Raw genomic sequence first — 21,316 nt, 5'->3', positions numbered from 1 at the left:
TGAAAAAGGAAATAAAGGGATTACCTTAGCAGTCCAGTGGTTAAGACTCTGAACTTCCAATGTCGGGGGTGTGGGTGTGATCCCACATGCCATATAGCATGGCCAAAATAAAATAGGCCTACTTGTTCTCTCATAGTAAAAAAGCAATATAAAATAAAACAACAAAAAAATTTTTTAAAGAGATGGATATTCTGGACTACTTGCCTCCCCAGACCCCTGTGAAGATGAATGGTCTAATCATGTTATGAATAAATCATCAGAACAGCAATATTTCCTGTCTCTGGTGTGCTTTCTTCTCTGGTATTGATATGAGGGACATAGGGGGTAAAGACAATGACAACGATGATGATGACAATGACAGAAAGCACATACTGAGGGCTTGCTGTGTTTTTAAGTGCATTATCTCATTTGATCCTTACATGAATTCTATTATAGTCTCCCATTATGCAGATAAGAAAAATAAATGTCAGAAAGGATAAAGGACTTGATCAATGTCACCAAGCTAGCAAAGAACAGTGATAAGAGCCTAACCCAAGTTGTCTGACTCCAGAACCTATGCTTTTTTTTTTTTAATTTATTTTTTTTATTATTATTATTATTTTTTTCCAGTGGGTTTTGTCATACATTGATATGAATCAGCCATGGATTTACATGTATTCCCAATCCCGATCCCCCCTCCCACCTCCCTCAGAACCTACGCTTTTAATCACTATCTCATCTTAAAGCCTGAGGGAGTTCAGTAATTCACATCATAAAACTTAATTCAGTGTGCAGACTGCTAGAACCTCCCTGAGAAGGGGGTGAAATATAATATGTTATCAAGTCCTAGAAGGGACTCCTATATCACTGAGCCATAATTTAAAAACTAGGACTCTATTAATAGCAACTATTTGATAGAATGAGTTCAAACTAATTTTGATCACTGTCACTTTGACACAAGAGGAGGCTGGAGAGGAAGACTCATTAAGTGTCTGACATTTGGGAAACTTTCACTTGGGTGACCCGGTGAATGGGTGCTGCCCCCAGGAGAGCCAGTGGTCAGACTGAAAAGAGGAGGTGAAATCAGCCCACGAGCCTGTTCACATGGCCACAGGCTTCCCAACCTGAGAAGAGAAGGGAGATTAAAAATCGGATGAAAAGCACAAAGCAGTGGAAGAAAAATGTCTACGCTGCCCATCCACTTGAGATGGGTGCGGCTCCACACCAGCAAAACAGGAGAAAGTACAAGTTGGAAGATCCAAAGGGGCTTGCAGCAGCCCCCTCCTCACTGTCAGGCTTGAGTGATTCATTCCCACTGTCTGGGGCTAAGTTGTTTCTTATCTACAAACTAGAATAAGAAAACAGATAAGGCTGCCATGAGTAATAAGTGAAATTATTATTATCTCCAAATCTCCACCCCTGGGCTCCCTGGTGGTTCAGTTGGTAAAGAATTTGCCTGCAATGCAGGAGACCCAGGTTTGATCCCCTGGAGAAGGAAATGGCAACCCACTCCAGTATTCTTGCCGGAAAACCCCATGGACAGAGAAGTTTGGTGGGCTACAGTCCATGGCGTCACAAAGAGTCAGACAGGACTGAGTGATGAACACTTTCACTTTCCAAATCCTAAGGGCTACATGAATGCTTAGTGATAGAAACAATCATCTCACCACCATTGTGATCATGAACATAACCTTGCTTTGGGAAAAGGGAGAGGGATCTGGAGCTGCCAGGTAAAACACTGCCTCTGAAACCAGCTTATTTGCACAAGTGGTGATGCTCTGGTTATTTACGGAGCTATCTAGTACTCTTCGTTCCAGGAGAGTCCATGTAACTCGTGGCTTGGCTCCGGGCCAGCTGTGCTATATTCAGTTCAGCTCCCACTCCCTCCCCCGCACAGTCTCTAAGCAGAGGCCTTGCCCAGGGCTTTACCTTGCTGCTTTTGCATGGTGGTGAAATCTTCAAAGGTGAGTGTGCGCACAGGGGGTCTCCAGAATGCATAAGTCTCCATGATGGCTTCCAGTCCGGTTCTACAGAGAGAAAAGCCAGCAAGTTGTTAAATAATCCCCAGAAATTCACTGACTTTAAAAAAAAAATCCTGAGGTGGTTTGGCGACAATCATTATACGCATAAGAACTGAGAGATGTCATCACTGGGGTGGAAGAGCACAGGTACAGATGTTGCTAGACTACAGGAGAAAGAAGAAATTAACCCAATTCAGATTATCTGCAAACAAGTCACAGCTACGATAGAATTTCACTCTGACCTTTCTTCAGAGAAGGTTTAGTCTGCATGAAAAATACATGTTAAATGTTAAAGGTCAAGGTCCCTGGATATCATGAACAGATCTGAGCAGAGAGCAGCAGTGACCATTTCTCTACCACAAGACAGGGTCATCATCATTACCACAGTGCACTGATACAGTCTGCCCCAGAGTCAACTCCATCACCAGGTATGTGGAGTCAATGAAACCGTCATATTGCTGTGCCTTTAAAGGCTTCTTAAACCAACCGAGACAAGCAGGGTAATAGAAATAGAAGGAGAGAAGTGATTGAATACACTTGAATTTCTGCTGCAACAGGAAATGCCTACTTGAAGGCACAACAAGTGTTTGGTCCCTACAAAAGGACCAATACATTTCTGCAAATATTTATCTGCATTCTGTAATATAATAACCTAAGTGGTCTTTCAGAGTCATATACTTGGGACTTCAGGAACATCCAATATTTTTATAATATATTACTTTAAGGCTTCTGCTTCATTGATACTGGAAATTCCATTAATTGAACTATGTGCACACTGCCTAGTTTATCCTTCAATAAATTCTATTATATATATATGTATGTATCTTTAGGGCTTCCCTGGTGGCTTTGTGGTAAAGAATCCACCTGCCAATGCAGGAGACAGGGGTTCAATCCCTGGGTCAGGAAGATCCCCTGGAGAAGGAAATGGTAACCCACTCCAGTATTCTCGCTTGGGAAATCCCATAGACAGAAGTAGTTTGGTGGGCTACAGTTGGTGGGGTCCAAAAAAGTCAGACACGACCTAGCAACTAAACAACAATATATGAGATTGATGGACATTGTTTTAACATAATTATCCAGGCTATCTGGATTATCTTAAACATATTGCTGCTGATATTCCATATCCTCAAAAGAGAATATTGGTTGGAGCTTTGTTTACAGCTTTGAAACACAGCTTCTGATTATTCACTCTTTAAAACTAATTGTTTCACTTCCAGCTACATGCAGGCAGAGGAAATTCAGGCAGAAGAAGGTAGGAGAAGAAAGTTAAAGAAGAGTAGGGAGCATAAATCCTTTCATTGCAAAGTCACTGGAAAGGAACACGGTGTCCCTTCCTAGAAAAGATACGCTTTCCTCTTGAGATGCAATTTACGCTGCCTGGCCTCCCTAGGTAATACATATCCAGCGTTCTCTTCAGTCCAGCACAGCAAGAATAATGTGAGAAGCTTTACATTAAGTGGGAACAAATATCCTTCCCTAATAAATGATTACAAGATCCCCTGAGGTTCTTCTCTGATGAGCTGCTGATACACTGATTGACTCTTTGTGTTGGAAAATTTCCTCTCTGAACTGGCCATACTTGCACAGTTAACTTTCTAAAGTCTTCCCTGGAATCTTGGAGGCTTTAAATACACCAATGTTGGCAAATCAAACTCTGTATTTTTAGAAGAGGTTGAGAGGAGAGGGTGTTGCATGGTGTTTATTAGCTGTTAATCTGTTAAAAGTAGGAATAGAAGACATCTCCACATAGTCACCGTACATTAATGCTGAATACAGTACATGAAACTATTTGTGGAGAGAAACAGTCCAGGCAATTAGGGAGTTCAGAATAATAAGAGGATAGGCAGATAAAGCCATGCTGAGCCTTGATGAACATAAAAAATAGAGAGGCCAGGCTTAGCTCTTACTGCCTTGTTTTGGAATGTTGGGGGCTCACCAGAACATCTTAGGATTCTCTTTAATGGCATGAGAAGCTCACTGAAAATGGCCAAAGTCTCTACTGTTCCACCTCCTATTCCATTCTTCCAGCAACATGTACCAATGATGGGGACAAAATACTAGTTCAAGGACAAAGAACAGTTCCTTCTCACTTCATAATAAAATGATAGAACACTGTGAAGAAGTCATAATACACTGGTATACTGCCAATGATATATTTATTGAAGGAATAAAAAATGAACATTAATTTTATTTACATAACAGGCAAAAAGGGCAAAGGTATTAATAATTTTATTTAAGTAATTAACTCTAAAAAGGATAGCAGACATTCATCCATTATCCAAATCGAAAATCTCCCTATGTTACCATCTTAGATGGAGAGCTATCTAGCCTCGGTCTGAGTATTTCCCAAGGAAAATATATAGTTTTGTGACAGATCTATTAGAAAGGTCTTTCTGACCTTGAGCTGAAATCTCTGATGTAACTTTTCCTTGTTAAAAAAAATAAACATTTTTAGTTTTAAAAAAAAATAAACATTTTATTTTGGAATATTTTTAGATTTATAGAAGTATCAAAGATAATACAGAAAAGTCCAGTGTAACTGATGTAACTTTTACCCTCTGGTTCCATTGTTGTTGTTATTGTTGTTGTTTAGTCACTAAGTCCATCCAACTCTTCTGCAACCCCATGAACTGCAACCCACCAAGCTCTTCTGTCCATGGGATTCTCTGGGCAAGAATACCAGAATGGGTTGCCATTCCTTTCTCCAAGGGATCTTCCTGACCCAGGGATGGAACTGGCATATCCTGCATTAGCAGGCAGATTCTTTACCACTGAGCCACCTGGGAAGCCCCTGGTCCTATTGTGTTGTATGCTAAGTCATTTCAGTTGTGTCCAATTCTTTGTGACCCTGTGGACCATAGCCTGCCAGGCTCCTCTGTCCATGGGACTCTTCAGGCAAGAATACTGCCAATGGGTAAATAGTAAGAGTGCCAGACACTTTCCATATACTCATCAGGAAAAGCTTCCCCAGCTCTTAACATAATGTACGACATGCCACATATGGACGTGCCCACGGTCTATCCAGTCCAGGTGTCTGTCCCAAGGAGGGTTTTTTTGGTGGTAAATTTGGGGTTGGGCATGACTACCAAAAACTAACAGCTGAGTCCATACATTCCTAACCACACTCTACTGATGTGCTGTGGATCTATCTCTTATAGATTCATCATAGACCTTACTGAATCTATTTATATATTCAGATTGGGTCTCTTTTTAAAAAATAAATCCTTGCTGTTTACTATGGGCTTCCCTGGTGGCTCAGATGGTAAAGAATCCACCTGATGTGGGAGACCTAGGTTCAATCCCTGGGTCGGGAAGATTCCCTGGCAGAAGGCATGGCAAACCACTCCAATATTTTTGCCTGGAGAATCTCCATGGACAGAGGAGCCTGGTGGGCTACGGTCCATGGTGTCACAAAGAGGTGGATATGACTAAGCACAAGCATAGTTATTGTTTACTATATGCCACATCATATCTGTCTTCAGACTTCACTAAGTTTTATTGTATAGATCAAATTGTTCAAAAGCAGTATTTTGTTTATTTATCAGGATTTGGTAAAGTGCTGCAGCAAGGTAAGTATTAGCTAATTCACTTTCCACCATATTTTTTAAAATTTATTTTTGGCTGCCCTGAGTCTTCATTGCAGCACATTTGCTTTCTCTAGTTGTGGGGAGCAGGGGCTACTCTTCCATTGTGCTGTGTGAGGCTTCTCATTGTAGTGGCTTCTCTTGTCACGGAGCATGGGCTCTAGGGCTTGTGAGCCTCAGTAGTGTGGCACGTGGACTTAGTTGCCCCTCAGCATGTGGGATCTGCCCCAATCAGGGATCAAACCCATGTCCTCTGCATTAGCAGGCAGATTCTCAACCACTGGATCACCAGGGAAGTCCCACAACCATGCTTTTCTATGTCCCATACTTAGCACAATGCCTTTTACATGGAAAGAGTACAATTTATACATATTAAACTAATAAATAATCATTTTTATTATTTATTTATTTAATATTTATTACTATTTTTATTACTGAGTCACTATTTCCCAACCTTTAACCAGCATTCATTTTTCTAAGCCTAAAATAGGAAAACAACTTGATATCCAGTCAAGACTCTGAAGACAGAATTCTCTAGTACTGGAGATAGGAATTGCATCTACATATGGCTGTTTGTGTCTTCCTTGACTCAGGTCCCAGAGAGGTTTCAGTTTTTCTTTGGTTTCTTCTGTTCTGGTCATAGAATTTCTAACCTTCAACAGAGTCTGAGTCCCCTAGCACAGGACAGTCATTTCTACCCTCATCTTCCCTTATAAGAATCCTTGCCAACTACCCATTAACATCTTCAGCCACTTGGATGTCTATTCAAAGTTTATGCTAAGCAGTGACATGTTGTTTACTTATTCATCATCATTATATCCCAGTTTTAAAAACTTCATCTCAAGGGTTTTAAAAGTGAATTCATTCATAATGGATAAAAAAAGTAGTCTTAGGTAACCTACATGTCATTAACATGTTCCACATGGCGGGCCTCAAAGGGTCTGCTAAACACCAGAGACCTGATGTCATCTGCGAAGCTTCCAATCAAAGATGATCAAATTGGCAAGTGTCCCCGTCTTGCTTACTTTCCTCTCTTTGCTCCGGTGACAACAGAGACCATATCTAAACCCCCTTTGTTCAATCGTTCGGCTGTAGTCACCTCTCTGATTTCCAGGCCTGTCCTCTTTAGACATTTCCGTCTGCTCACTGACCAAGCCAATAGCATGCACTGAAGAGGAGGGAGAAAGGGAAAGCGAAGAAGCAAGTCAAAGAGCTCTTCTGTAAATTGATGACGCCTTGAGAGTCAACTGATTTGGAAAAACAGTCAAAGTGAAAAGAAATAGTCTTCCAATCTTCTCATTCCAAAAAAAAAAAAAAAGAGAGAGACCATCCTTTTGAGGTTTATCAAATATTTGATGATTATAATAACTACAACTACATTCATAACCTGTTAGATAACACATCTATGCATAGTTTCTGTTTTTTATTTATCTTCAGATAGAAAACTATTTTTTATGTTTCTTTCATTTATTTTCTTTGTAATTCTGACATCTTAGTCTTTGCTGGTGATTCCACTAATAAGGGGAACTTATACTAGGGATTGTTAGGATCACTGATTAGCTCTCCATAGAAGACAGTCAAGGACTAAGGGAAGTCTACTGAGATGGGGTCTTGAAGTCAAAAAGAGGTTATTCAATCAGGAAAACAATTATGTGCTAGTTTCAAGAGATATAAAGGCAAAAAAACACCCCCAGGGTCTTCACCCTCAAGGAGAATTCTGCTCAACAGAAAGATAATGACATGTAAATTACTGATTTCTGAACTGTGTGACACATGCTATACTGGAGATATGTAGAAGATGCCATGAGGCACTGAGCAAGATGTCTTGAACACACCTGGAAAACTCAAGGGTAGGGGGGTGTTCCATAAAAGGCCAGTTATTTAAGCTTAATATTATAGGGCACTCAGCAGCTTTTCACACAGATAAGAGGAAGAAAGAGCTTTCTCAGTAGAGTTAGTAGTATATGCACAGACTTGGAGGCATGGAAAAGAAGATGTATTCTAGGAACTGAAAATAGTTCAGGGTGACTGGAGCTCCAAGGGCAAGATGAGGGAGGTGGAGGATGTGGGGGCCGGACACCATGAGTATTTATTCCATGTTAGGTCAGACACGACTGAAGCAACTTGGCAGCAGTAGCAGCAGCAGGTTCTTGGGTTATATCCCATGGCCAATACTGTGCTTCAGAACTCCTTCCCTTTCTCCTCCTGTTCCAACATTTGAAAAGACACAAAACCAGAATGTTCTGTTTTTTCAAATCTAATTACCACATGTCAACTTTCTAATCCTTTTTCTTAGACTGTCCTTGGTCCACTGTGGTCAGGTCAAACCTTCCACATGTCCTTCTCCTTCACTAGATCTGAAATTTTCTCCTATATTAAGATTCCTCAGGGTATTTGTTCTACAGGGATAGTCTTAAAGACCTCCCAATGAAGGTCTGCAAATTGGCAAAGAAGCCATCATTCAAAACTAGGAATAAAACTACCATATGACCCATCAATTCCACTACTGGGCATATACCCTGAGGAAACCATAATTGAAAAAGACATATGTACCTGAATGTTTATTGCAGCACTGTTTACAACAACCAGGACATGGAAGCAACCTAGATGTCCATTGACAGATGAATGGATAAAGAAGTTGTGGTACATATATACAATGGAATATTACTCAGCCATAAAAAGGAAGGCATTTGAGTCAGTTCCAATGAGGTGGACGAACCTAGAGCCTGTTACACAGAGTGAAGTAAGAGAAAGACAAATATCATATATTAACACATATATATGGAATCTAGAGAGACGATACTGACAATCCTATTCGCAGGGCAGCAAAGGAGACACAGACATAAATAACAGACTTTCGGACATGGGGCAGGGGCTGGCGTGGGTAGGGGGAGAGAAGAGGATGGGATGATTTGAGAGAGTAACATTGAAACATATACATGACCTTATGCAAAACAGATAAAAAGCGGGAGTTTGATGTATGATGCAGGGAACCCAAAGCCAGTGCTCTGTGACAACCTAGAGGGGTGGGATAGGGAGGGGGTAGGAGGGAGGCTCCAGAGGGAGGAGACATATGTATACCTATGGCTGATTCATGTTGATCTATGGCAGAAACCAACACAAAATTGTTAAGTAATTATCCTCTAATTAAAAATTTTTTTAAAAACCTCAGCTTTAGGTGTGCAATAAACACATCTACCTGATGAACTGGTACTTTACAATGGTTTGGAAGAACAGGTGGCCAATGGACAGATTTTAGAGTTGAGTTAAAACTGTTCCTTACCCAGGGATTTCCAACATGGGAGTGCTGTAACCACTTGGAGTCTGAGTAAGTAGAGTAATGCTAAATTACACAAGGCACAGATTAGCTTACTGGTTAAGAGTACAAGGTCAGGAGCCAGGCTGTTGACCAGGGTTCCAGCTGCAACCCTGCCACTTAACTGGTGCAACCTTGCCAAGTTATATAACCTCATACTCCTAAAGCTCCCTACCTGTAAAATGGAGATACTATTACTCCCTCTTAATTGTTACTTAATAAATGCATACTGATTAGGACAAAATATTTCAACACAAGAGAGAAAATACAATAAAAGCATGAGGACCACTGGTCTAACTCAAGTAATAGAAATCCCACCATCTGCTCAGGTTGTGATATGGAACAAGAGAAAATATTCTTACTTAACGGGAATACAAAGTTTTGTCAGCCCTCTGGTTCTGGATTGAATGTGGAAGGACCCGTATGTTACCTAATTGCGTTTCTCATCCTCTCCTCTAAGAACCAAAAAAAATGTGTCCCTCAAGCCTCTGTAGGCCTCATTATCTTGCAGATATTTCAGACTCCAATATGTTAGCCATTAAACAGACGTCACTCTGTTAGATGACACCATCGCTGGGCAAGAGCCATAGATAATAAAACAACTGCCAACTTTCTCTGGCAAACCCACATGGCCAAGAGGACAATAGGGGGAAAGATTCATGACAGAGGAGGGAGAGCAAACAACAAGGCAGAGAAAAATGTTAAACACTGGCTGAAAGACCGTAAACCCGGGGACACGAAAAACAGCTATGGCCTGGATGAACAGGAGGAGTCTGGCAGGATGTTGCTGCCAGAGTCCACTATGAAGCCAGCTACCTTCAGCTGCAGATGAAGCAATGCCTACCAGGGAGTCCAGCACTGATCGCTTCCATAGTTCTGTTGCATGGCACCCACGCCAGGGATAATAAAAGAGTGTACAAAATCTCCAGGGGCTAGTGAGTTGCCAGGAACGAGCAAGATGAGATTGGCTGGAAAAATACAGCCAATGGCTCAAGGAAGAACAAACAAAAACTATAGAAATTTAAAGTGAGGGGAACACTTGCAAAGTCATACCGATTGAAAGGAAGGCAAGTGGTCAGCTCCTTGGCTCTAAGCTTACCTTCAGGAGTGATGAGGAATCAGAAGTGGACAGGGGCAAGTGTGTCTGCTGACTGGCAAGTGATGCCTGTCGGAGGAGTGTGACACCATTCTCTGGATGCTGTCACTGGTAGATTTGCCAGCTCTAAAAGCAACTACCTCACTGTACTCAGTCTTGACATCAGTAAAATGGGAAACTCTATACTGATACCAATCAGCTCTGAGGTAAAAGTAGAAAACTTGGACCACAGATACTCAATGAAATGATTACTACTACTATTTATATACTTAGGATTTGAATGCCTAGAAATAAATATACAAGGTTGAGCTGCATGAAATAGCTAGTATCTCACCATTTTGACCTACAACTAAGGAAATTTCATATGTTCAGATTAACAGATAGATAAGTGTGTACACAGTATTTGAGATACTTGGTCATACTAGAGAGCTCTACTAACAGATTTTAACTGAGACCCACCTGCACCTTAACTCCCAAAGCATAGTTTCTTTCAGAGGATGTGGCTCTGGGGCTAACCTTTTCCCCTTTTTCCTCCTGTTAACTTTCAGCACTCGAATTCCTCATCTCACAGTCCTCTTTCATGCCAGGAAATGACTTTTCATTCAGTGAACATGGCCTTGGGACAGCAGCTGCTTAACTGGGTAGGGTCGGGGGGGAGTCCACAAAATAACACTTTACTCCCAAATACTTTCCCCCACACCAGTAGAGATTCCTTCCTTTGGATTAAGTCTCAGCCTCATTAAGCATCCTCTTCCAGTAAACAGACACATCCATTCCCGTAAGGCAGTCAATGGTTCCATTTTTAGATCACCGTCCCCCAACACACGTAAGGGACACTAGGCACCAGGAAACACTACCACCAGTCATATTCCCAGAAAGCAGCAGTGCTTGCTGCAAACACTCTGAGAATCAGCTCAGACTCAGTACAGGCCCTGTTGCATTTTTAGTGAGGGGCAACCTATTAAACTCGACATTAAAAAATACTAAGATCATGGCATCTGGTCCCATCACTTCATGGAAAATAGAAGGGGGAAAAAGGAAAGCAGTGACAGATTTTCTCTTCTTAGGCTCCAAAATCAGTATGGACTGTAGTCATCAAATTAGAAGACGCTTGCTTCTTGGAAGGAAAGCCATGACAAACCTAGACAGCAAATTAAAAAGCAGAGACATCGCTTTTCTGACTAAGGTCCATACTGTCAAAGCTGTGGTCTCTTCAGTAGTCATGTATGGATGTGAGAGTTGGACAATAAAGAAGGCTGAGAACTGAAGAATTGATGCTTTCAAACTGTGGTGCTGGAAAGACTCTTCAGAATCCCTTGGACAGCAAGAAGATCAAACCAGTCAATAATAAAGGAAATCAACCCTGAATACTCATATGGCTGAAGCCATATTTTAGCCACCTGACACAAAGAGCTGACTCGTTGGAAAAGACCCTGATGCTGGGAAAGACTGAAGGCAAAAGAAGAGGGTGGCAGAGGATGAGATGGTTAGATAGCATGACAGATTTAATGGACATGAACTTGGGCAAACTCTGATAGTGAGGGACAGGGCGGCCTGGCATGCTGCAGTCAACGGGGTCATGAAGAATTGGATAAAACTTAGTGACTAAACAACAACAATGCAAGCCCTATTGTGTTTTTAGTGAGAGGCAAGCAATCAAAACTACTTTCCCCTGAAAACCAAGCTCCCCATAATATAGGGCCTGGCCCTCTCTGACAGTCCCTGCCTTGTGGAATTTGAGTGTCCTGCTTTAAGCCTCCAAGGGCAAACTCCATCGAGACAAAGACACCCTCCCAAAAAGCTGCAACAACTTCCTGGGCTACAGAAGGGCAACTCCCATGGGGACCTGTCATGGAAGCACAACAGTGCCAGCAAGGGGCTTCTGGAGGAAACCACGTCACCTGGGACAATCCCCCTGTGGTTGTCTTAGACTGTACGGAAGCTGGGAGTATAGGCAAAGGCCAAGGTCAAAGACAGGATAAAGGCTGTTAACAGGGGAGAACCCAGAGTCACACAGTTCACACCACTTCTAAAACAAGTTCACAGAACCTTCATTCCATCGACAGGTCATAATTTCAATCCTCTCCTCTTTGTGTACGTGTTTACTTTGGAGGAAGTCCCTGGGAACCATATAGACGTTCCCAAACTTACTGAGGCTTTCTGTAAAATCTTATAAAATCCTAGCAGGAACAAGGTTTTCACTTTGGATGTTGGCTGAGACCTGCAGGGTCCTCTCTCCTGCTGCTCCTCTGTCTGTCCCCTTTCAAGTACCAGGTCTCTGCCATGGCAATGCTCCCTCTAGCTGCACACGTGGGCTCTCCAGGCACGTGGACACAGACCTCCCAGGCTGCTTCTCGACTATGAGACTCAGTGCAAAGACTCCTGCTTCTCTTCAGCCTCCTGACCTTCATCTTCTCTTTGGACAGATTCCCATTGGGGTGGTCATCGCCGAAGATGTCATTTGACCTCTCAGTTTGCTCCTGAGTGACCTTTCTCAACCAAACCTTACTCCGCTTGGGCTCATCTTCTGGGAGCCCGTCTTCCCTGAGGCTCACACCTCTGGAACTTGCTGGATATCCTCCTTCTTCAGGGAGCCAGGGAGCCCAAACACGCCCTCACTGTACAGGGCCAGTTCCAATGGCCTGAACATCGCTAATCTACGATTAAGCTAAATCAGTGTCTTATAGCAGCAGTCCATCTCAGATTTGAATTAAAATTGCCCTTAGTCTTTCCTACAAAGACTATTTATAGATTCACTCTTTCTTCCCTTCTTAGTGTCCAAAACCAGCTCCCCACTGTTGCTCTATCTGACTCACCCCTGGTTGGCTTAAGGCCTTCTTACTCCAGAGGTCCCAATTTTTAACTTCTCTGCCACTCATCAACTCTGTTTAATGTTCTGTAACTAAAGGAACAATTATTATTTTACTCTATATACCTGGTACTACATGGGGAAAAATATAAGAATAAGAACCGGAAAAACGTAGAGCCCCATATGCAAGGAACTTCATTCTAGCAGGGAACAGACAGAGCCCAGGAGCACAGATCACAAGACAAAACTTAACTCAAGCTAAGGGCATCTGTTTTCCCCCAGGAATAAGAAGGAGTTACTGCCTCCTCCTTATGAGGAATCTCCCAGAGGGGATGCTGGGTATTGCACCCTGGGCCTGGGCCTGCTAAAGGTAAATACATACTGATGCTTCCACCCAAAGCTGTATTTGGGCTACAGAATTTCTGAGAAATCTAGAAGGAAGCACAACAGAAATGAACACTCTCCCTCCCACTGTAGAGACAATACCTGGAAGCAAAATCTGTCAGTGTTTTCACTGCAAAAGGACTAGATGCCTACTACGCTTCTCCATAACATGAACACACACACACACATACACACACACTCTTTGGTAGACACTTCTATTCAGGGACATAATTACATGTGAATGCAAAGTAGGAGCTCCATAAGTAAAGGTCAAAGGGCAGTGACCTTCTCACACTGTAGCGTGTGAATGATGTTTCCTAAAGAAGCAGGAGGAACCATGATGGGCTCTGATGATGTCACAGGGCTGACACAGTGAACTCACTGGGATTCCCATTGGGGTTCCAGAACACCCAATGGTTATCACCCCTTGTCCTCATTTGAGCTCAGAGTAAATTTCTGAGAAAGACCTAGGGGCCTGATGCCATGGAGAACAAAACACCAGTTTTACTATTGATAAAAAGTATTTGGAGATGACAGCAGAGGTACGAAGGCTGAAAGAGTGTGCTGGAACCCCCTGAAATGAGTTGACTTCCTGCAGGCCTCCTCTGCTGGGCTTACCACACAATGGGAAGAGCCCAGATTGCATACTCTCTGCAGGCAAGCAGTCCTGAAGAGTTCTAGACTCAGCAATCACATCCGTCACCCTGGTTCCCACTGAGGGGAAGGAGAAAGTGATGGGGCTACAAGCCGTGAATACTTCTCATAGACCTCTCCTTTCATTCAAATAAGAATAGGAGGACTTCCCTGGTGGCGGCAATGGATAAGAATCTGCCTGCCAATGCAGGAGTCATGGGTTCGACCCCTGGCCCAGAAAGATTCCTCATGCTATGCAGGAACTAAGCCCATGTGCCACTACTAAAGCCCGTGTGCTCTAGGGCCGGTGGGCCACCACTGCTGAAGCTCTCATGACTAGAGCCTGTGCGCCACAGCAAGAAAAACCACTTCAATGAGAAGCCCGTGCACCACAAGGAAGAGTAACCCCGCTCTCTGCAACTAGAGAGAGCCCTTGCAAAGCAGTGAAGACCCAGCCAAAAATAAATAAATAAGAACGGGAAATAAGTGTCCTCACAAGAGCTGCCTCAAGTTCTTCTCAGCCCTCAGAGGACGCTGCTGTCACCCAAGCCACGCTCCGTCACCCCAGCACTGTAGTGAGAGGTTTATGAGCCCAGGGAGACTCATGAGAGGCTTTTTAAGAGAGTGCAGTGGCAGCTACGTCCTCCCATCTTTCCTCTCACACTCCCCCCTGGAACCTCAGGATCACACTGGGATTGATGGAGATCGACAAACCTAACGTGTTTTGGTTTGAGGTCTGGCAATTTCTGTAACTCCAAAGTATTCCACAAATGTTTTTGTGTTCTACAAAACCAAAAAACACTGGCCAAGCACTTTCCCTCCTAATTTTTAAGCCCATGTGTCTTTAAAGGAAATGTAATCCATATGTTTCGGGTACATTTCTATGCAACTCATCAAACCATGCACGTCTGTATGAGTCATCTGATGTCTAAAATGCATGGGGAAAATCATAGATTCTTAAGAACTCTGTTAGCACAAGAAAGGCCATCAATGAGCCACTGATTAGAAGGTGATGAACTAACTGGATTCTGGTGTTGGCACAGACCACCAGTTCCTGGAGATTTATAAATAATCCTCTATATCCTCACCCATCAATTTTCCCATCTGCCAAACGGCATTAATAATTCTTGCTGCCATCCTGCAGGCAGCCAGTAAGAATTAAAGTGTGGTTAACAGGCAATTTTGAGCTTCTTAAAGAGAAAATACAGGGACTCCTGTATTTGCCCCAACAAGTTTATTTTAGTCTAGCTTCCCAGAGAGCTGGAGGATGAGAATGGCTCCTACCTTCGCTAATTCATCCCAGTCCCTTCATGACACAGATGACTTCACTCTTGTCATATCACAGTTTCACCTGCTAGGGATGTTCAGCCCGACCTCCTGCCCTCTACTAGGGACCCCTTATTTACAGGGATATGGGGAGTAAATGGGGCTTTCTTTAGTGGCTCAGTCAGGAAAGAATCTGCCTGCAATGCAGGAGAGAAGGGTTCAATCCCTGGGTTGTGAGGATCCTCTGGAGAGGGGGCGTGGCAACCCACTCCAGGATTCTTGCCTGGAGAATCCCATGGACTGAGGAGCCTGGTGGGCTACAGTCCATAGGGTCACATTGAGTCGGACACGACTGAAGTGACTGAGCATGTGTGCGTGCACACACACAGAGGAAGTAAATGACAAAGTCATGGTGAATAATCTGCACAGACAGCTAGAGAATACTGGTTGGTTTATTTGGAAAAGGGAAAGTTCTGGCTACTTGAGTAGGATCTTTAAGTAGAAGAATGATTTTTAGAGAAAGAGCTCTATTCTCCATATCTGTTGAATATAAAATAAGCAAGATTAAACTGCTAGCATGATAAAGCTTTAAGTGCACAGACTTTGATGTGAGGTGGACTTGGGTTATCTTCCCTACTCCCAGATTTACTGTGTGACATTAGGAAAGCTGCTTAAGCTCTCTGAGCCTGTTTCCTCATTGGTAACAAACAGGTTGCCTTAAAGATTAGAAACAATGTAAGTAAAAAGTCTGGAACACAGTAGTGTTCAATCACAGATAACTACTATAATTACTGATATTATTGAAAACAGCCTGCAGGTTTTAATACGACATAATGAAGAATTTCCATGCTATAAGAAATTAATGAATAAGACACTGACATGGGCTAATGAGGATCTCTAGTTCTATTTTCCTGGAGTTCTTACAAAGAAGAACAGTCCATCACTCAGGACAGACATTTGTCTGTCCTAAGCAGTAAGATATTCACCAGCCTTAAGGCAGACACAGGCCAAGGCCAAATGATGTGTCAAGATCCTATCTGGCCTAGTGAGGAGACAGGAGAACCTCAGGACTTGAACTGAGCTGTTATCACAATTTTCTAACCAGAGATATATGCTTCAAGACACAAGGTCTTAATCTCAAGATTAAAGTGTGCCTCCAGTTTCCAGTGCAAGCTCTAATCCTGGTCAATACACCCTCTCTATTCTAATTTTCTCTTCTAAGTCATGCCTCTGAAAAACAAGGAATCCAATGGGAAGACAAAACAAAGGGAAAAAGGAGAAAAAAAGAAAGCATTCTTTGGAATGCCAAGAAGAAAATAAACATGAAATGCTGCTGAAGATACAAGGAAAGAAAGTAACTGGATACCTAAAGTCACCAGGATTGGTCTCTGGAGAGAGATGGTGATGTCTAGAGCAGAAATTCTTAACTTTTTGGACACAGATATTTTTTGAAAATTTGAAGAAAGCTATGGACCTCTCCCTAGAAAAATGCACACCTGGTCATCCACTCACAACTTTTCTTTCACTATCTGGTAACTCACAGAACCCCTGAAATGTGCATGGACCCCAAGTAAACACCTTAAACACCACAGAGGCTTCTTTATCAAAGGCCAGCTTTTATTTTGTGCTCCTCTTCACTAACAAGGCTCTCAAGAAGGCCAAGGCAGAGCCCCTAAAAGGGGGCAATAGGAAACAACTGACAAGCATGTTCTTGACTTGGCCATTGGGCATAGAATAGAAACCATTCTTCACTGGCTACATTTCGAAAACAAAGGCTTTTGTCTTATTTTAAAGAGTCATTAACAGGAAGGTATTTTCCTTGGGCTAGTCCACTAACTGGGCTTCCCAGGTTGCACTAGTAGTAAAGAAGCCAGCTACCTGTCAATGCAGGAGACGCAAGAGACAGGAGTTCAATTCCTGGATGGGGAGCATGGCAACTCACTCTAGTATTCTTGCCTGGACAATCTCATGGACAGAGGAGCCTGGCAGGCTACAGTCTGTGGGGTCACAGTCAGACATGACTGAGCACGAGCACAAATTACAAAGAACTGAATAATTCAACCTTTGGGAGGCAGCTTTTTGATTCTTGAACAACTACCCATATCTCTTGGCCTGCGTCAGTCTAGCATGCAAATGTTCTCCAAAAAGCAGGAGTCAGAGCCACCAGTGGGGCGTGGGGAAAATAACGCCACATAGAAAAGAAAGGTCAGTGAGTCTTGTCCAATTTGCTCACCTGTTTCTTCCAGAATCTCTGAATCCTTTAGCAAAAGGGTTTCGGTCAATTTTTAATCTGGTGATCTGGAAACAAACAAAAAAAAAGGATGAACTGTATTTATATTAACTGATTTCTTTTTCTGTTGCTCCTAGAAAGTTAACAAAACTCACCCAGTGAACAACAGCTGTTATTTTTATTTAACTTCCTTGTAGTTTGAGATTTAGATTGAAGTTGACATAGGACTTGGGCCTGGCACACAGATGTCTGACCCACCTGACCCACTTCTTCCTAGAAACCAAGGTATTCTCAGTATGTGACTCTGTAAACTCTCTTCTGCTCACCTTCCTTGCCCCCAAATGGTGATAAATCATGTGCCCAGACAAACAAAGGTATCCAAATGGAAAACCGGACAATGGTCAGATACAAGACACACAGGAAGTACCTGAAAAGTACTTGTTGAATGAATGAGTAAATGAATGAGTGAGCAAGTGAGTGAAGAATGAATGAATGGATTCAGTCAATCCAATCAGGTGCAATTAGACCACCAGACAACCTGCCTCAGCCTGACAGAACCAAATAATTGCCTGCATTTCCCATTTCACTTAAGCTGTGCCTTTTCTGCCTTTGTGTATTGCTCATCTGATATGACATAAAATGATCTTGTAGACAACACAAAAAAGTAGCTAGACTTTTGTCAAGGCTGCACCCAAAGAAAAATCTAGAAATGGGGGATGGGATGGGGCAGGATGCAGGGCATCTCACCCAGTTTCTTAAGTCCCATAAGTTAATCAAAAGAAACAAAGAAGCTGCTTCATAAGGCTGAGCAAATCCAGTGCAAGCAACTGTAAGCCAAGTTGGATGGGTCTTTAGGAGTCATGTGCTTCAACCACCACTCAGCACAAGATCCCCCTCAACTTCATCCTATCTTCGTCCCCCCCCATTCTGCTTTGGTATATATTACCCTATTACCTTCAGACCAGAACAGGCCTGACCAACAAATTCCATCTGTGCGCCTGTGTTTCTGCCTTTAACCTCTGTCATGGGAGGCATTTTGATATCTTCTGTCTGAACTGGATGTTAATGACTCATTACATTCAAACAACAGAGACTTAGAGGTGGGGCCTAGGGAGCTCAGGAAAGGAGGAAAGTCATCCTCAATGGTAATTCTAGGAATAAGGAAATTTCATTTTTAAGATCATCTTCCCATTTCTTTTTTTTTAACCTTTTAAAAAGTCATTTATTTTTTAAAATGTATTTTCAAATTCATTCATTTATTTTTTAATTGGAGGATAATTTCTGTTCAATGTTGTGTTGGTTTCAGCTTTACAACAACACGAATCAGTCATGATCATATATATATCCCCTCCCTCTTGAGCCTCCTGTCCCCCTCCCATCCCACCCCTCCAGGTGGTCAAAGAATGAATTTGAGTCAGTTGAACTGAGGTGGATAAACCTAGAGCCTGTTATACAGAATGAAGTAAGTCAGAAAGAGAAATACAAATACCATATAGTAATGCATATATATACAGAATCTAGAAAAACAGTACTGATGAGCCCATCTGTAGGAAAGGAATGGTGATGAAGACATAGGGAACAGACTTAGGGACATCTTCCCATTTCTGATCACAGCAGAACTTATCACTAGGACATCTAACAGTGTTTCTTACATTGCAAATCTTTCAGGTCCCTTTTCTGTCTCCCTTCGTCACAACAGAACTTCCTAAAGCCACAGTCTGAAGGTCTTTAAAATACAATGTGAGATTCTGTCAAAGAGACTCTGACTTGAAAGTACCAAAGTTTATTTTTTTCCCCTTAAACATTCCTTGCTTCAGAGTGGCACACTAATAATGTAGCACTAATAATGAAGCAAAAGCAATTTTACATCTATTTTATAGACCAGAGCAGGAGCCTGAAGCTTTGGCTTTCTAAAGTCTAGTGTCTGCCCTGTGAATACTGTATTGACTTTAAAGACTGTCACTGCTTTTCTGTTTTTGCCTTAAAATCAGTTCTTTCTTCCTCCATAATCCATAGCAATAAACCACACACCATATTTTCTTTTCAAGTTGGAGTTATAATATTTTATTTTCTCTTTCAAGTTGGCTTATCCTGTCTGACTCATTTATGATAGCGGCTTGTGATATATGATTGCGCTGCTGTGTTTTGGGGGCACAGACCCCTGTAAATATAATGACATTCTATTTCATGGGTCTGGGAGAAACAGTTGAAAACCTGTTTCCCACAGTTCCCTGTATATCAGGCCAAGGGGTCTGCAGGGAGATTTAATAGACAAATGCCACCAAATATTAGGAAACACAACACTCTTCTACTTCTTTCAAAGTTTTTAATGTGGGATTTACAGAGTTTTATGAAGAGGGTGATGGTGCTACTCATTATTCATTTATTATCAAGGGTTTCATAGGTGGTGCACCGGTAAAGAATTCGCCTGCCAATGCAGGAGATGCAAGAGACACAGGTTTGATCCCTGGGTCAGGAAGATCCCCTGGAGAAGGAAATGACAACCCACTCCAGTGTTATTGCCTGGGAAATCCCATCCGGAGTCTGATGAGTTACAGTCCACGGGGTTGCAAAGAATCAGACATGAGTGAGCATACACATTGTGTTACATTTGTGTGCAAAGCCATGTGACAGGTTGCAATCACAGAGTGGTGGACAGTCAGTCCTGTGAATCATCTGTGCCTTCCCCAATAAAGCTTATAATCAAGGAGAAAAGAGAAGATACATATATATATATTAATGATTACAACATAAAACAAAAAGTTATAAGGTTTTGAATAAAGGCAAAGTGCCATAAGAGCTTAGAGGAAGTAATAATTGTGCCAAGCTAGCTGAAGGGCTCCCAGGTTTCACCTTAGAGGAAGCATGTAAGCCAAGTTGGGAAGGATGCATAGGATTTTAATGAAATCTGCAAAAATGGGAGAAAGGAACAAGGGATGCATTTAAGAAGAAAGCTCTTATGTAAGTCATAGAATTGAAGTGGGAAAGAAAAAAGATTTTGTTTTGGCTGCATTGGTCTCAGTTGCATCATGTGGGATCTTGGTTGCGGTGTGTGGACTTTCCAGTTCTTGCACATAGACTTAGTTGCTCTGTGGCATGTGGGATCATAGTTCCTCGACTGGGAACCGAACCTACATCCCCTGCATTGGAAGGCAGATTCTCAACCAGCAGACCACCAGAGAAGTTCCAGAATGAAACATTTTTAAGAAACACTGAAGAGTCTGATGTGACCAGAGCACAGGGTACAAGAAGAGAAGCGTGAGAGAGAAAACAGAGGCTGACCTCAGGTCACATCATGAAAAGCCTTTACTACCCTGCAGACATTTAGTTACCCTGTAGGCAGAAGAGAGCAATATTAGCTATCCACACCAAATTATGACCCCGATTAATACTTATGCCAACAACTTTGGCTATGCCTACAAATACCAAGGGTGAGTTTCCCAGGTGGTTCAGAGGTAAAGAATCTGCCTGCCAACTTAGGAGATGTGGGTTCTATCCCTGGGTCAGGAAGATCCCCTGGGGGAAGAAATGGCAACCCACTCCAGTATTCTTGCCTGGACAATCCCATGGACAAAGGAGCTTGATGGGGTCTCAAAACGTCAGACACAACTGAGCACACACACACACACAAATATCAAGGGTAACATGGACAATATTTTGGAGGAGTAAATCAATGTATTCACAACATCAATAATCCCATAGTTCCCATATCAAGAGCCACCTGGTAGATTCAGTATAGTGAATGCTAAGTCACTTCAGTTGTGTCTGACTCTGTGCAACCCTATGGACCATAGCCAACCAGGCTTTTCTGTCCATGGGATTCTCCAGGCAAGAACACTGGAGTTAAGTTGCCATTTCCTCCTCCAGATTCAGTATAAAAAGGGATGCAAATGACAGCTTGCTGTCCTACAGAAGGAAAGATGTGACATGAGATGAATTTTCATCAGGTAGACAAAGAAGTAAAAAAAAAATCCTCCCTTTCTACTCCAGTGGGACAT

General features: G+C 42.4%; 1 protein-coding gene across 2 annotated transcripts in view; it reads right to left on the bottom strand.

Annotated features, from left to right (window-relative positions):
- Positions 1–21,316, bottom strand: part of TBX15 (T-box transcription factor 15) — a 122,454-nt gene that overhangs the window by 12,548 nt on the left and 88,590 nt on the right. For both annotated transcript variants that reach the window (XM_061121035.1, XM_061121034.1), the window contains exons 6-7: positions 17,322–17,386; positions 1,909–2,006 (exon numbers count right to left, since the gene is read on the bottom strand). In XM_061121035.1, coding sequence (XP_060977018.1) covers positions 1,909–2,006; positions 17,322–17,386 — 163 coding nt within the window. The remainder of the gene's footprint in view (positions 1–1,908; positions 2,007–17,321; positions 17,387–21,316) is intronic.

Source organism: Dama dama, chromosome 20, assembly GCF_033118175.1.
Source record: "Dama dama isolate Ldn47 chromosome 20, ASM3311817v1, whole genome shotgun sequence".
Lineage (NCBI taxonomy): Eukaryota > Metazoa > Chordata > Mammalia > Artiodactyla > Cervidae > Dama > Dama dama.
This window is presented reverse-complemented; position numbering and strand designations above follow the sequence as displayed.